General features: G+C 40.5%; 1 protein-coding gene across 1 annotated transcript; it reads left to right on the top strand.

The window, feature by feature from the left end:
* Positions 1-237: 237 nt before the first annotated feature.
* LOC149376123 (uncharacterized) lies at positions 238-5406 on the top strand. The gene is made up of 2 exons (XM_089593606.1): positions 238-1222; positions 1679-5406. The coding sequence occupies exons 1-2, from the start codon at positions 238-240 to the stop codon at positions 5404-5406; spliced, it is 4713 nt and encodes a 1570-aa protein (XP_089449732.1).
* Positions 5407-14514: the final 9108 nt, after the last annotated feature.

The raw sequence follows: 14514 nt of genomic DNA, 5'->3' as shown, positions 1-14514 counted from the left end.
GGCAGGGGCGGCGGCCGTCTCGGGATTTTTCAAGGTCATTTTTTGCTTATACATTCAAAGCAGTGTTGTAGCTCAGGCTTATTGCTGAGGGTTGTTGACGCGCTCGGGCTTGCCAGTTTCGCCGCTTACAGGAGTTTGAGCCTATTTTCTGACGCATTTAAATAGGCCGGTGTTATACAGCTGCCGCGTGGGTAAAGGGTTCTAATTCCTTGGTTTGTTTTATTTTTGGGATTTAAAATGTCGCTTGAGAGCCGTTTGGAAAGGGCTAAAACGATCGTTGCAGTAAAGGAAAAGTTATTAAAAGAGCATATCGCTGAAATAAACGATCTTTTATCGGCGGAGGTTGTTAATCAGCCTCAGGTACGCGTTCGATATCAGGATATAAGTGCTTCGTTTGGGAAATACGAAGAGGCTCGCGAAATAGTGCTTTCTATTTCAAAAGATCCGGCGATCGCTGATAATAGCACCGAGGTTCGTACGGCATATTACACCGTGGCTGGGAAGGTCGGGGAACTTATTAATCCAAGGCTGAACGATTCGGGCTTAACGTTTAATCCGTCTGGTAATTCAACGTTTGCCGAGAGGCCTAAGCAATCCAAGCTGCCGACCGCGAACATTCCTCTATTTGATGGGAACCATCAGGAATGGCTGTCCTTCAAAGATTGGTTTATGAATGTCGTGCACATTCGTAACGACATCGATGAGGTGACTAAGTTTATTTATTTGCGGAATGCTCTGTCGGGGGAAGCTCTGCGCAAAGTTGAGATTTTTAGCCTCAGCGCCCATAATTATGCTGAAGCATGGGGAAGTTTGATTCAGGCCTACGAGCACAAGCGGATACTGATTTCTAAGCACTTAAACGCGATATTTGACTTTGAACCGTTGCAAATCGCTTCATCAAGGGGGTTATCCGGCTTGATCGATGAACTCAAGCAGCATTTAACCATGCTTGGCTCTTTGGGGGTCAAGCCTGATGACCATACCATAGTTTGTATGATGGAGCGTAAGCTGCCGTTAAATATACGCGAGAAATGGGAGGAGAATCTGCAGTTGGACGAGGTCCCGACGCTGAAAAGATTTATTGATTTCATCGATCGGTCGGTTTTCCGGCTTTGTACTTCCGAGCAGACTTTAGGACAGGATGGCAGGTTGCAGGGTGCAAAGCGGTCGTCTGACACGTCGTGTCCGGTCAAGGCAAAAAAGACAAATAACGGCAATGCACGTGCGTTTATAACATCAACGGAGGCTAATCCTCCGCTTCCACCATGCCCTTTCTGCAGCAGTAATCATGCGATTTATACATGCCAAAAATTTAAGGCGTTAAATGTGAATGATCGGAAAGCTTTTGTTCGGTCTAAAGCTCTTTGTCTTAATTGCTTACGCGCTCACGAAGGCAAATGCTCGCTCGGCCATTGTCGGTTATGTAATTATCGCCATAATACACTGCTGCATGTTGAGGTTAGTACGCGAAATTCGTCAAAAAATAGTGAGGGTCGCGCTGGGAATAGTTCTGGCGACTCGTCGGCATGACTAGTGCAAAAAGCATTTAACGCGCTTTCGCATCACGTGCACTCGCAGCTTATGATGAGCGCTATTATTTTCATAAAAAGCAGACATGGTAAGCTCATTCAGGCTCGGGTTTTGCTTGATACATGTTCAACCGCACATTTTATCACAGCTGATTTAAGCCGCAGGTTGCAGTTACCGATTAGGAAATGCTCTGTTTCGGTAAGTGCGATGAACGGTATGCAAACCTTGTCTGAAGGGACTATCGATATAGTAGTGAGATCGCGATTCAAAGATTTTGAAAAATCCCTGACTGCGTTAGTGGTGCCACAAATTTGCGACGCGAATCCGAGCGAGGTTTTCCAACGCGAGTCGGTTGAGATTCCGCGAAACTTGCCTTTAGCGGACCCACGGTTTCACATACCAAGGCCGGTGGACTTGCTTATGGGCTCAGGGGCAACGTTGTCGCTTTTATCAGTCGGGCAGATCAATTTGTCGCGAGGAAATTGTGATTTGTACTTACAGAAAACGCAATTGGGGTGGATTATCGCGGGGGGGCACGACGATGCACGTGGTAATTCAGTTTCATGTAACTTGCTCGAATTGAACGAAAGATTAACGCGATTCTGGGAGATCGAGGATTGCGGAGGAGCGTCGATACGCGAGCAAGAGGATAAGGAATGCGAAGCGCATTATGTTAAAAATACTACGCGCAATAAGGAGGGCAGGTATATCGTTCGATTGCCGTTCCGGACTCCGGTGGTCAATTTGGGGAACTCGCGTAGTCAGGCGGCGCGTAGGTTTCAGTCGCTGCAAAGAAGCTTCCAGGCTAATCCTCAGCGGTACCGAGATTATTCAAGCGTAATAGAGGACCATGTCGCGAGGGGCTACATATCTCGAGCGCAGGACGATTCGTCGGAAGGGTATTTTCTGCCTCACCACGCGGTGATTAAGTCGTCTAGCCAAACGACAAAGCTTCGCGTGGTTTTTGACGCTTCGGCAAAAACAGACACCGGTAATTCATTAAATAGCTCATTAATGACCGGGCCAACGATTCAACCAAAGTTATTCGATCACTTGCTTCGCTTTCGCAGTTACCGGTACGCTCTTATAGCTGATATTGAAAAGATGTATCTGCAGATTCTCATGCATCCTGCTGATCGGAAGTATCAAAAGTTCTTCTGGTTTTTTAATAATAAAACCGAGATTTTTCAGTTGAATACCGTGACTTTCGGGGTATCAGCCGCGGCCTTCTTAGCAATTCGCACACTGCAACAGCTAGCCAAGGACGAAAAAGAGCGATTTCCTCTTGCTAGTGCTATCGTAGATCGGGACTTTTATGTGGATGATTTTCTGACAGGCAGCAATTCGCTCGAAGAATTGGCTCAAATTCGGTCCGAAATTACAAAGCTGCTAGCTAGCGGGGGGTTTAATATTCGTCAATGGGCCTCGAACTGTGATTCAATGAATGAAAGTAGCATGAACCATACTTTCGAGTCAGCAGAGCAAGAAAGCGAGCAGGTCCTTCGAAAAACGTTGGGTATAGCGTGGAATTCAAGGGCGGACAGCTTTAATTTTACGGTTAAGCCCATCGAGTTGGCAAGTAAGGTTACCAAGAGGTTTATCCTATCGGAGATCGCTAAGATTTTTGATCCGCTCGGGTTTTTAGGTCCAGTAATTTTGTCGCTTAAAGTTCTAATCCAGGAATGCTGGAAAGCTAAAGTAGGATGGGACGAGACGGTTCCTCAAGCGCTTCACTCCGCATGGAGGTCTTTTGCCGAACAGTCAGGATTAATCAGGAACTTATCAATACCACGGGTTTTGCTTTTGCTAAACGCGGTCACGACTGAGGTGCACGGGTTTTGCGATGCTAGCAAGCGCGGGTACGGCGCCTGCTTGTACATTAGGACGATAGACAAGGAAGGAAAGATTTTGGTACGGCTAGCTTGTGCTAAATCTCGCGTTGCCCCGGTCAAAGAGGTTACTATTCCGCGGCTTGAGTTATGCGGGGCGGTAGTTCTCGTTCGTCTATTTAATGAGGCCAAGCGCTGTTTTAATTTTCCTATCAATCGCGTCGTATTTTGGTCAGACTCCGAGATCGTTTTGCAGTGGATAAAAAAGAATCCTCAAGCTCTGACTGTATTCGAAGGGAATCGCGTCGCAGAAATCCAGAGATTGTCAAAAGATTGCGAGTGGCGGCATGTAAGAGGCAAAGATAACATGGCAGATGTGCTGTCTCGTGGGCAATCGGCTGCCGAGTTTATGCAAAATAAGACATGGTTCGAAGGGCATCCATGGATTCGGCAGCCGAGTGCCACATGGCGTGAGTCTAGATTGGATATGAGCATTGATCTGCCTGGGATGCGTAAGAATGTTTGCTTGCTCAACATAGTAGATCTAGAGCCGTTTTACAGAAAACTATCGTCTTTTTCGTCAATAGTTGCTACGGGAGTTTACTGCATGCGCTTGTTCAAACGATTTCGGACAGCGGAGAAGCTAAAGACTTTTACTATCGCACCCGAAGAGCGTGTTGAGGTCGAACGGCGGCTGCTGCGTGCCATACAGATCGAGCGGTTTTCTACTGAGTATAAGCTGCTAAAAGACGGGAAGGGTTTAAATAATACTAGGTTGGCCGCTTTTTCCCCTTTCGTCGATGAGCACGGGCTTATTAGGGTAGGAGGTCGGTTGAAAAATGCACAAATTCCTTACGCGCAGAAGCACCCGATTTTGTTACCGTCGCGGCACTACATTACCGATCTTTTGATACGTGAGGCCCACAGTAGACTACTGCACGCCGGGATTCAAAGCACGTTGTATCAACTTAGGCTTAGGTATTGGATATTAGATGGCAAAAACCAGGTCAGGAAAATTGTAAGGAGCTGTACTACATGTATTCGCCATCGTCCAGTAACGGTGCAGTGTAAGATGGGTGATTTGCCCAAGGCGCGTGTGGCACAGGCCGAGATTTTTAGCCGGGTGGGGGTAGATTTTTTGGGACCGATTTCGATGAAGGAAAAGAAGGATAGAAATCGGGTGGTGCTTAAGGCTTACGGTTGCATTTTCATTTGCATGGTCACAAAGGCAGTGCATGTTGAAATCGCGTCCGATCTCTCTACTGATGCGTTCTTAGCTGCTTTCCGAAGGTTCGTTAGCCGCCGAGGACGGCCGTCACAAGTCTATTCCGATAACGGCACGAATTTCGTAGGCGCGAATAATAAGCTACGCGAATTGTTCAAGGTGCATAGCACAAAGAAACATCAGAGTCAAGTTTCTGATTACGCGTCAGCTGAGGGTATAAAGTGGCATTTTAATCCGCCTTTGGCTCCTCATTTCGGCGGGCTGTGGGAAGCTTCGGTCAAGTCATTTAAACACCACTTTGAGCGCGTTACAGGGGGGAAATTACTTACTTTCGAGCAGTTAGATACGCTTGCGAAAGAGATAGAGGCCATTTTAAATTCCCGTCCAATTTGCACGGTTTCTAACGATCCAAACGATCGCATCTCATTAACACCGGCTCATTTTATAATCGGACGACCAATAACAATGGTTCCTGAGCACGATTACACCTCTGTTGCAGAAAATCGGCTCGAGGTATGGAATTTCGTCACAAGAGCGCGGCAACATTTTTGGAAACGGTGGCATGTCGAATACCTCAATGAACTCCAGAGGCGACAGAAGTGGCTAAAGAGCACCGGTTCAATAAAGGTCGGCTCGATCGTCATTATTATTGACAAAAAACAACCGTGTTGCGAGTGGCTGCTTGGAAAGGTCGTGGAGGTCAGCCCTGGGAGCGATGGCGTCGTGCGCGTGGCCAAGGTCAAAACTTCACAAGGAGACTACCTCCGAAGCGTTACCAAGCTGTGCCCCTTGCCTAATATTGAGGATCACGATAATTTGTAAAACATGAGTTCACCCAATTACACAACCCATCACTCATGCTACTCTCGTACTTTGCATCTTTGCTCTCACTTTCGCAACGGGGGGAGCATGTTTCGTGTTCAACGAAACAACACGGCTAGGCTGATGTTCGAAATAAAAGCGAGCGGTGGTGGCCGCTCAGATGTCATTGGAACACGCAGTCGTCACCTTGGCAACGGAAAAAAATCGGCAGCTAGCATTGTAGTTCAGGACAGTAAAAAAAGGTGGTTTTCTCTCTCTCTCCATTCTCTGCAATCTTCGGATGCGCACGCTCGCTAGTTGTTCCCCAAGAATCGGGCAACATTTTTTTCGCTCCTTGCCGTGTTTAATACGGTGGAAAGGCTACAGAAGTCGGCGCCGCTATTCGATTTCTCCTCGACACTACGCGTTTCATCTCAGTTGCCAGGAAAGGCGAGGCGCGATATTGACAGTGCAAGAGACGAGACAAGACCACCGGGAAGTTGGCTTTCAAGAATTCAAGGAGTTTGACGCCTCAGGGTTCGCAAGTCCTAATTCATATGCAAAGGGTGGCCACCCGGGTTGGGATCACAGTTCAGCTGTGCATTCAGGTAGAATCCTCCTAGTTCAAGCGCAGTCTCTTGTCGTCAGGCAAGGGCATGAGACTGCGCCTACAATGCACGAGTATTTTTGCACGAGTTCTTTTCACACGAGTTTATTTACCCTTTGCACGAGTTTGCCTAGCATGCTAGCGTCTTTTTTTTCTTTCTCTCTTTCATTTTCCTGGTCTTTCTCACTCACCTTTTTTTTTACACAGACAACTTCGAGCTGCTTTAATTAGTTATTTTTTTTATTTTTCCATTTTGTAAATGTGTTGTAAAACTATTGTAAAATCAATGTTTGATTAAATATCTTAACCCCAGAACCATGCGGACTTGCGGTTAATTTGTATGCTTTAAGAGTAAGTCAGACGTAGCCTCATAAAAAATTAATTTAAAATTATCCAGGTTCTCTGAGAAAACGGGAAGCTGCGACTCGGCGAAAACATCAATCATCTTCCCCACACAACCTAGGGCTCTTTCTGGTCGTTTAAACTAGTAATATAATCAAATGAAATAACACAAGCATCAATTCCCACACAACCCGGGGCACTTTCTTGTTACTTTAATTATTAAAAAAATCAATAAAATAACAAAAGCACCAATTTCCACACAACCTAAAGCGCTATCTGGTTGCTTTGGTAATTGATCCAATGAATAAAGAAAAGCAATCGCCAATCCTCAAACAACCCGGGGCACTTTCAGGTTACTTTAACTATTAATAAAATTAAATAAAATAACACAAGCACCAATTACCGCACAACCCGAGGCATTTTCTATTCGTTTTAATTATTAATAAAATAATTGAATTAACACAAGCACCAATCTCTAGACAACCCAAAGCGCTTTCTGGTTGCTTTGTCAATTAATACAATAAATAAAGAAGTGCAAGCGCCAATCCCCAAACAACCCGAGGAACATTCTAGTCCATTGAAATAATAATAAAATAAATAAAGTAGAGCAAGCGACATTCTCCGCACAACCCAGGGACTGTCTGGTTGCTTTAATTATTAATAAAATATATAAAAAAACACAAGCACCAATCCCCACACAACCTCAAGCGCTTTCTGGTTGCTTTGTTAAATAATACAATAAATAAAGCAGTGCAAGCGCCAATCTCCACAAAATCGAGTAACTTTCTGGTCCATTGAATTAAGAGTAAAATAAATAAAGTAGAGCAAGCGCCATTCCCCGCACAACCCAGGGCGCTTTCTGGTCGCTTTAATTATTAATAGATTAAGATAAAATAACACAAGCACCAATCCCCACACAACCCAGGGTGCTATATGGTCACTTTAATTATTAATAAAATAAATATAATAACACAAGCACCAATCCCCACACAACCCGAAGCGCAATCTAGTTGCTTTGTTTATTATTACAATAAATAAAGAAGAGCAAGCGCAAATCCCCACACAATCCAGGGCACTTTCTAGACGCATGATTTTTAATAAAATAAATAAAGTAGAGCAAGCGCCATTCCCTGCACAACCCAGGGCGCTTTCTGGTCGCTTTAATTATTGATTGAATAAATAAAATAACACAAGCACCAATTCCCATACAACCCAGGATGCTTCCTGGTCACTTTAATTATTAATAAAATGAATCAAATAACACAAACACCATTCCCCACACAACCTAGGGCTCTTTCTGGTCTTTTGAACTAGTAATATCATTATATAAAATAACACTAGCATCAATCCCCACACAACCCGGGGCACTTTCTGGTTACTTCAATTCTTAAAAAAATCAATGAAATAACACAAGCACCAATTCCCACACAACCTAAAGCGCTTTCTGGTTGCTTTGGTAATTGATACAATAAATAAAGAAGAGCAATCGCCAATCCCCAAAATACCCGGGGCACTTTCAGGTTACTTTAACTATGAATAAAATTAAATAAAATAACACAAGCACCAATTTTCGCACAACTTGAGGCACTTTCTATTCGTTTTAATTATTAATAAAATAATTAAATTAACACAAGCACCAATCTCTAGACAGTTCGAAGCGCTTTTTAGTTGCTCTGTTAATTGATACGATAAATGAGGTAGAGCAAGCGCCATTCCCCGCACTAACCCAGGGCGCTTTCTGGTCGCTTTAATTATTAAAAATTTAAATAAAATAACACAAGCACCAATCCCCACACGACCCAGGGTGCTTTAAGGTTACTTTAACTATTAATAAAATAAATAAAATAACACAAGCAGCAATCCCCACACAACACAAAGCGCTTTCTGGTCGCATAAATTATTAATATAATTAAATAAAATCACACAAAAACCAATCTCCACACAACCCGGGGTGCTTTCTGGTCGCATTAGTTATTTATAAAATAAATAAAAAAACACAAGCATCAATTCCCGCACGACCCGAGGCGCCTTCTGGTCGCTTTAATTATAAATAAAATAAATAAAATAGAACAAGCACAAATCACAACACAACCTAGGGCGCTTTTTGGTCGCTTAAACTAGTAATATAATTTAATAAAATAACACAAGCACCAATCTCCACACAACCCAGGACACTTTCTGGTCGCTTTAATTATTAAAAAAATTAATATAATAACATAAGCACCAATTTTCACACAACCTAAAGCGCTTTCTGGTTGCTTTGTTAATAAATTCAATAAATAAAGAAAAGTCATTGCCAATCCCCACACAATCTGAGGAACTTTCTGCTCATTTGAATTATAAATAAAGAAAACAAAAAAGAGCAAGCGTCATTTCAGGCACAACCCAGAGCACTTTCGGTTTGCTTTAATTATTAATAGAATTAATTAAAATAACACAAGCACCAATTTTCACACAACCCAGGATGCTTTCTGGTCCCTTTAATTATAAATAAAATAAATGAAATAACACAAGCGTCAATCCCCACACAATCTGGGGCGCTGTCTGGTCGCTTAAACTAGTAATATGCTTAAATAAAATTACACAAGCATCAATCCCCACACAACCCGAAGCACTTTCGTGTAACTTTGATTGTTAAAAAAATCAATAAAATATTACAAGCACAAATTACCACACAACCAAAAGCGCTTTCTGGTTGCTCTGTTAATTGATACAATGAATAAAAAAAAGCAAGCGCCAATCGCCACACAACCCAGGGACTGTCTGGTCGCTTTAATTATTAATAAAATAAATAAAATAACACAAGCACCAATCCCCACACATCTTAAAGCGCTTTCTGGTTGCTTTGTTGATTAATACAATCAATAAAGAAGTGCAAGCGCCAATCCCCACAAAATCGAGTAATTTTCTGGTCCATTAAATTATTAGTAAAATAAATAAAGTAGAGCAAGCGCCTTCCCCCGCACAACCCAGGGCACTTTCTAGTTGCTTTAATTATTAATAAAATTGAATAAAATAACACAAGCACCAATTCCAACACAACCCAGGGCGCTTTCTGGTCGTTTTAATTATTGATAGAATAAATAAAATAACACAAGCACCAATTCCTACACAACCTTATGTGCTTTCTGGTTTCTTTAATAATTAATACAAAAAATAAAGTAGAGCAAGCGACAATCCCCAAACAACCCAGAGCGCTTGTTGGGCGCATTAATTATAATTAAAATAAATATAGTAGAGCAATCGCCGATCCCCACACAACCTAAGGCGCTTTCTAGTTGCCTTATAAATTTATACAATATATAAAGTAGAGCATTGCCAATCCCCACACAACCTGAGTTGCTTGCTGGTCACTTTTATTATTATTAAAATAATAAAAATAACACAAGCACTAATCCCCACACAACCCGAAGCGCTTTCTGGTTGCTTTGTTAATTAATACAATAATTAAAGAAAAGCAAGCGCCAATCCCCACACTACTTAGGGCACTGTCTGGTTGCTTTAATTATAAATAAAATAAATAAAATAGAACAAGCACAAATCACTACACGACCTAGGGCGCTTTTTGGTCGCTTAAACTAGTAATATAATTTAATAAAATAACACAAGCACCAATCTCCACACAACCCAGGACACTTTCTGGTCGCTTTAATTATTAAAAAAATTAATATAATAACATAAGCACCAATTTTCACACAACCTAAAGCGCTTTCTGGTTGCTTTGTTAATAAATTCAATAAATAAAGAAAAGTCATTGCCAATCCCCACACAATCCGAGGAAATTTCTGCTCATTTGAATTATAAATAAAGAAAACAAAAAAGAGCAAGCGTCATTTCAGGCACAACCAAGAGCACTTTCGGTTTGCTTTAATTATTAATAGAATTAATTAAAATAACACAAGCACCAATTTTCACACAACCCAGGATGCTTTCTGGTCCCTTTAATTATAAATAAAATAAATGAAATAACACAAGCACCAATCCCCACACAATCTGGGGCGCTGTCTGGTCGCTTAAACTAGTAATATGCTTAAATAAAATTACACAAGCATCAATCCCCACACAACCCGAAGCACTTTCGTGTAACTTTAATTGTTGAAAAAATCAATAAAATATTACAAGCACAAATTACCACACAACCTAAAGCGCTTTCTGGTTGCTCTGTTAATTGATACAATGAATAAAAAAAAGCAAGCACCAATCGCCACACAACCCAGGGACTGTCTGGTCGCTTTAATTATTAATAAAATAAATAAAATAACACAAGCACCAATCCCCACACATCTTAAAGCGCTTTCTGGTTGCTTTGTTGATTAATACAATCAATAAAAAAGTGCAAGCGCCAATTCCCACAAAATCGAGTAATTTTCTGGTCCATTAAATTATTAGTAAAATAAATAAAGTAGAGCAAGCGCCTTCCCCCGCACAACCCAGGGCACTTTCTAGTTGCTTTAATTATTAATAGAATTGAATAAAATAACACAAGCACCAATTCCAACACAACCCAGGGCGCTTTCTGGTCGTTTTAATTATTGATAGAATAAATAAAATAACACAAGCACCAATTCCTACACAACCTTATGTGCTTTCTGGTTTCTTTAATAATTAATACAATAAATAAAGTAGAGCAAGCGACAATCCCCAAACAACCCAGAGCGCTTGTTGGGCGCATTAATTATAATTAAAATAAATATAGTAGAGCAATCGCAGATCCCCACACAACCTAAGGCGCTTTCTAGTTGCCTTATAAATTTATACAATATATAAAGTAGAGCATCGCCAATCCCCACACAACCTGAGTTGCTTGCTGGTCACTTTTATTATTATTAAAATAATAAAAATAACACAAGCACCAATCCCCACACAACCCGAAGCGCTTTCTGGTTGCTTTGTTAATTAATACAATAATTAAAGAAAAGCAAGCGCCAATCCCCACACTACTTAGGGCACTGTCTGGTTGCTTTAATTATATATAAAGTAAATAAAATAACTCAAGCACCAATCCCTAAACAACATGAGGAACTTTCTGGTCCTTTGAATTATAAATAAAGGACACAAAGAAGAGCAAGCGCCATTTCCCACACAACCTTGGGTGCTTTCTGGTCGCTTTAATCATTGATAGAATGAATAAAATATTACAAGCACCAATTCCCACATAACCTGAAGTGCTTATTGGTTTCGCTGTTCATTGATACAATAAATAAAGTAGAGCAAGCACCAATCCCCACACAACCTAGGGTGCTGTCTGGTCGCTTGAACTAATAATATGCTTAAATAAAATTACACAAGCACCAAACCCCACGCAACCCAGAGCACTTACTGGTCACTTTAATTATTAACAAAATCAATAAAGTAACACAAGCATAAAATTCTCGCACAACCCGAGGCGCTTTCTATTTGTTTTAATTATTAATAAAATAATTAAATCAACGCAAGCACCAATCTCCAGACAACCCAAAGCGCTTTCTGGTTGCTCTGTTATTTGATACTATAAATAAGGAAGAGCAAGCGCCAATCCCCACACCACCCAGGGACTGTCTAGTCGCTTCAATTATTAATAAAATAAATAAAATAACACAAGCACAAATTGCCAAACAACCCAAAGCGCTTTCTGGTTGCTTTGTTAATTAATACAATAAATGAAGAGGCGCAAGCGCCAATCCCCATAAAATCGAGGAACTTTCTGGTCCATTGAGTTAATAGTAAAATTAATAAAGTAGAGCAAGCGCCATTTCCCGCACAACCCAGGGCGCTTCCTGGTCGCTTTAATAATTAATAGATTTAGATAAAATAACACAAGCACCAATCCCCACAAAACTCAGTAAGCTTTATGGTCACTTTAATTATTTATACAATAAATGAAATTACACAAGCACCAATCCCCACACAACCCGGGGCACTTCCTGGTTACTTTAATTATTAGAAAAATTAATAAAATAACACAAGCACCAAATCCCACACAACCTAAAGCGCTTTTTGGTTGCTTTGTTAATTATTTCAATAAATAAAGTAGAGCAAGCGACATTCCCCACACGACCCAAAGTGCTCCCTGGACGCATTAATTTCTAATAAAATAAATAAAGTAGAGCAAGCGCCAATCTCCACACAATCTAGGGCACTTTTTAGTTGCTTTAACTATTAATAAAATTAACTAAAATAACACAGGCAACAATTCCCACAAAATTCAAAGCGCTTTCTGGTTGTTCTGCTAATTAATATAATAAATGAAGTAGAGCAAGCGCCAATCTCCACATAACACCAGGCACTTTCTGGACGCATGAATTACTAATAAAATAAATATAGTAGAGCAATCGCCAATCCCCACACAACCCGATGCGCTTTTTGGTTGCTTCATTAATTATTACAATAAATGAAAAAGATTGAGCTCCAATCCCCCACAATTCGGGGCCTTTTCTGGACGCATTAATTTTTCATAAAATGAATAAAGTAGAACAAGCGCCAATCCTCTTACAACCCGAGGCACTTTCTGGTCGCTTGAATAATTAACACAATTAAATAAAATAACACAAGCATCAATCCCTACAGTAACCGAAGCACTTTCTGACTGCTTCGTTAATTAATAGAATAAATAACGTAGAGCAAGCGCCAATCCCGGCACAACAAGGCGCGCTTTCTTGAGCCATTAATTTTTAATAAAATAAATATGAAAGAACAAGCGCCAATCCCAACACATCCCAGAGCATTCTTTAGTTGTCTTATTAATTAATACAATAATTAAAGAAGTGCAAGCGCCAATCCCCACAAAATCGAGTAACTTTTTGGTCCATTAAATTAATAGTAAAATAAATAACGTAGAGCAAGCGCCATTCCCCGCATAACCCAGGGCGCTTTCTGGTCGCTTTAATTATAAATAGATTTAGATAAAATAACACAAGCACCAATCCCCACTCAACCCAGGGTGCTTTATGGTCACTTTAATTATTAATAAAATAAACAAAATAACACAAGCACCAATCCCTACACAACCCGAAGCGCTATCTGGTTGCTTTGTTTATTATGACAGTAAATAAAGAAGAGCAAGCGCAAATTCCCACACAATTTAGGGCACTTTTTAGACGCATAATTTTTAATAAAATAAATAAAGTAGAGCAAGCGCCAATTCCCGCACAACCCAGGGTACTTTTTAATCGCTTTTATTATCAATAGAATTAAATAAAATAACACAAGCACCAATTCCCATACAACCCAGGTTGCTTCCTAGTCACTTCAATTATTAACAAAAGAAAAGAAATAACACAAACACCAATCCCCGCACAACCTGAGGAACTTTCTAGTCCATTAAATTAATAATAAAATAAATAAATGAGAGCAAGCGCAAATTCCCACACTACCCAGGGCACTTTTTAATCGCTTTAATTATCAATAGAATTAAATAAAATAACACGAGCACCAATTCCCATACAACCCAGGTTGCTTTCTGGTCACTTTAATTATTAATAAAATAAATGAAATAACACAAACACCAATTCCCACACAACCTGGGGCGCTTTCTGGTCACTTGAACTAGTAATATAATCAAATAAAATAACACAAGCACCAATCCCCACACAACCTAAAGCGCTTTCTGGTTGCTTTGTTAATTAATTTAATAAATAAAGAAAAGCAAGCTCCAATTCCCACACAATCCAAAGAACTTTTTGGTCCTTTGAATTCTAAATAAAGGAATTAAAGTAAAGCAATCGCCATTTTACGCACAACCCAGGGCGCTTTCTGGTCGTTCTAATTATTGATAGAATAAATAAAATAACACAAGCATCAATTCCCACACAACCCCAAGTGTTTTCTGGTTTTTTTGTCAATTAATACAATAAATAGAAAAGAGCAAGCGCAAATCCCCACACAACCCAGGGCACTTTCTAGACGCATAATTTTTAATAAAATAAATGAAGTAGAGCAAGCGCCAATCTTTACACAATCCGGGGCGCTTTTTAGTTGCTTTAACTATTAATAAAATTAACTAAAATAACACAAGCAACAATCGCCACAAAATTCAAAGCTTTTTCTAGTTGTTCAGCTAATTAATATAATAAAGAAGTAGAGCAAGCGCCAAGCTCCACACAACACCAGGCGCTTTCTGGACGCATTGATTATATATAAAATAAATATAGTAGAGCAATCGCAAATTTCCACACAACCTAAGGCGCTTTCTAGTTGCCTTA

Source organism: Copidosoma floridanum, unplaced genomic scaffold, assembly GCF_036245765.1.
Source record: "Copidosoma floridanum isolate Cflo_tuat_1 unplaced genomic scaffold, Cflo_Japanese_pri ptg000001l, whole genome shotgun sequence".
Classification (NCBI taxonomy): Eukaryota; Metazoa; Arthropoda; class Insecta; order Hymenoptera; family Encyrtidae; genus Copidosoma; species Copidosoma floridanum.
This window is presented reverse-complemented; position numbering and strand designations above follow the sequence as displayed.

Bases quoted from the DNA above. Each gene is read 5' to 3' on its own strand.
- LOC149376123 (XM_089593606.1), top strand. From the start codon at position 238: ATGTCGCTTGAGAGCCGTTTGGAAAGGGCTAAAACGATCGTTGCAGTA. The intron at 1,223-1,678 runs GTGCGTTTATAA...ATTTTATCACAG, and splicing joins GACAAATAACGGCAATGCAC to CTGATTTAAGCCGCAGGTTG.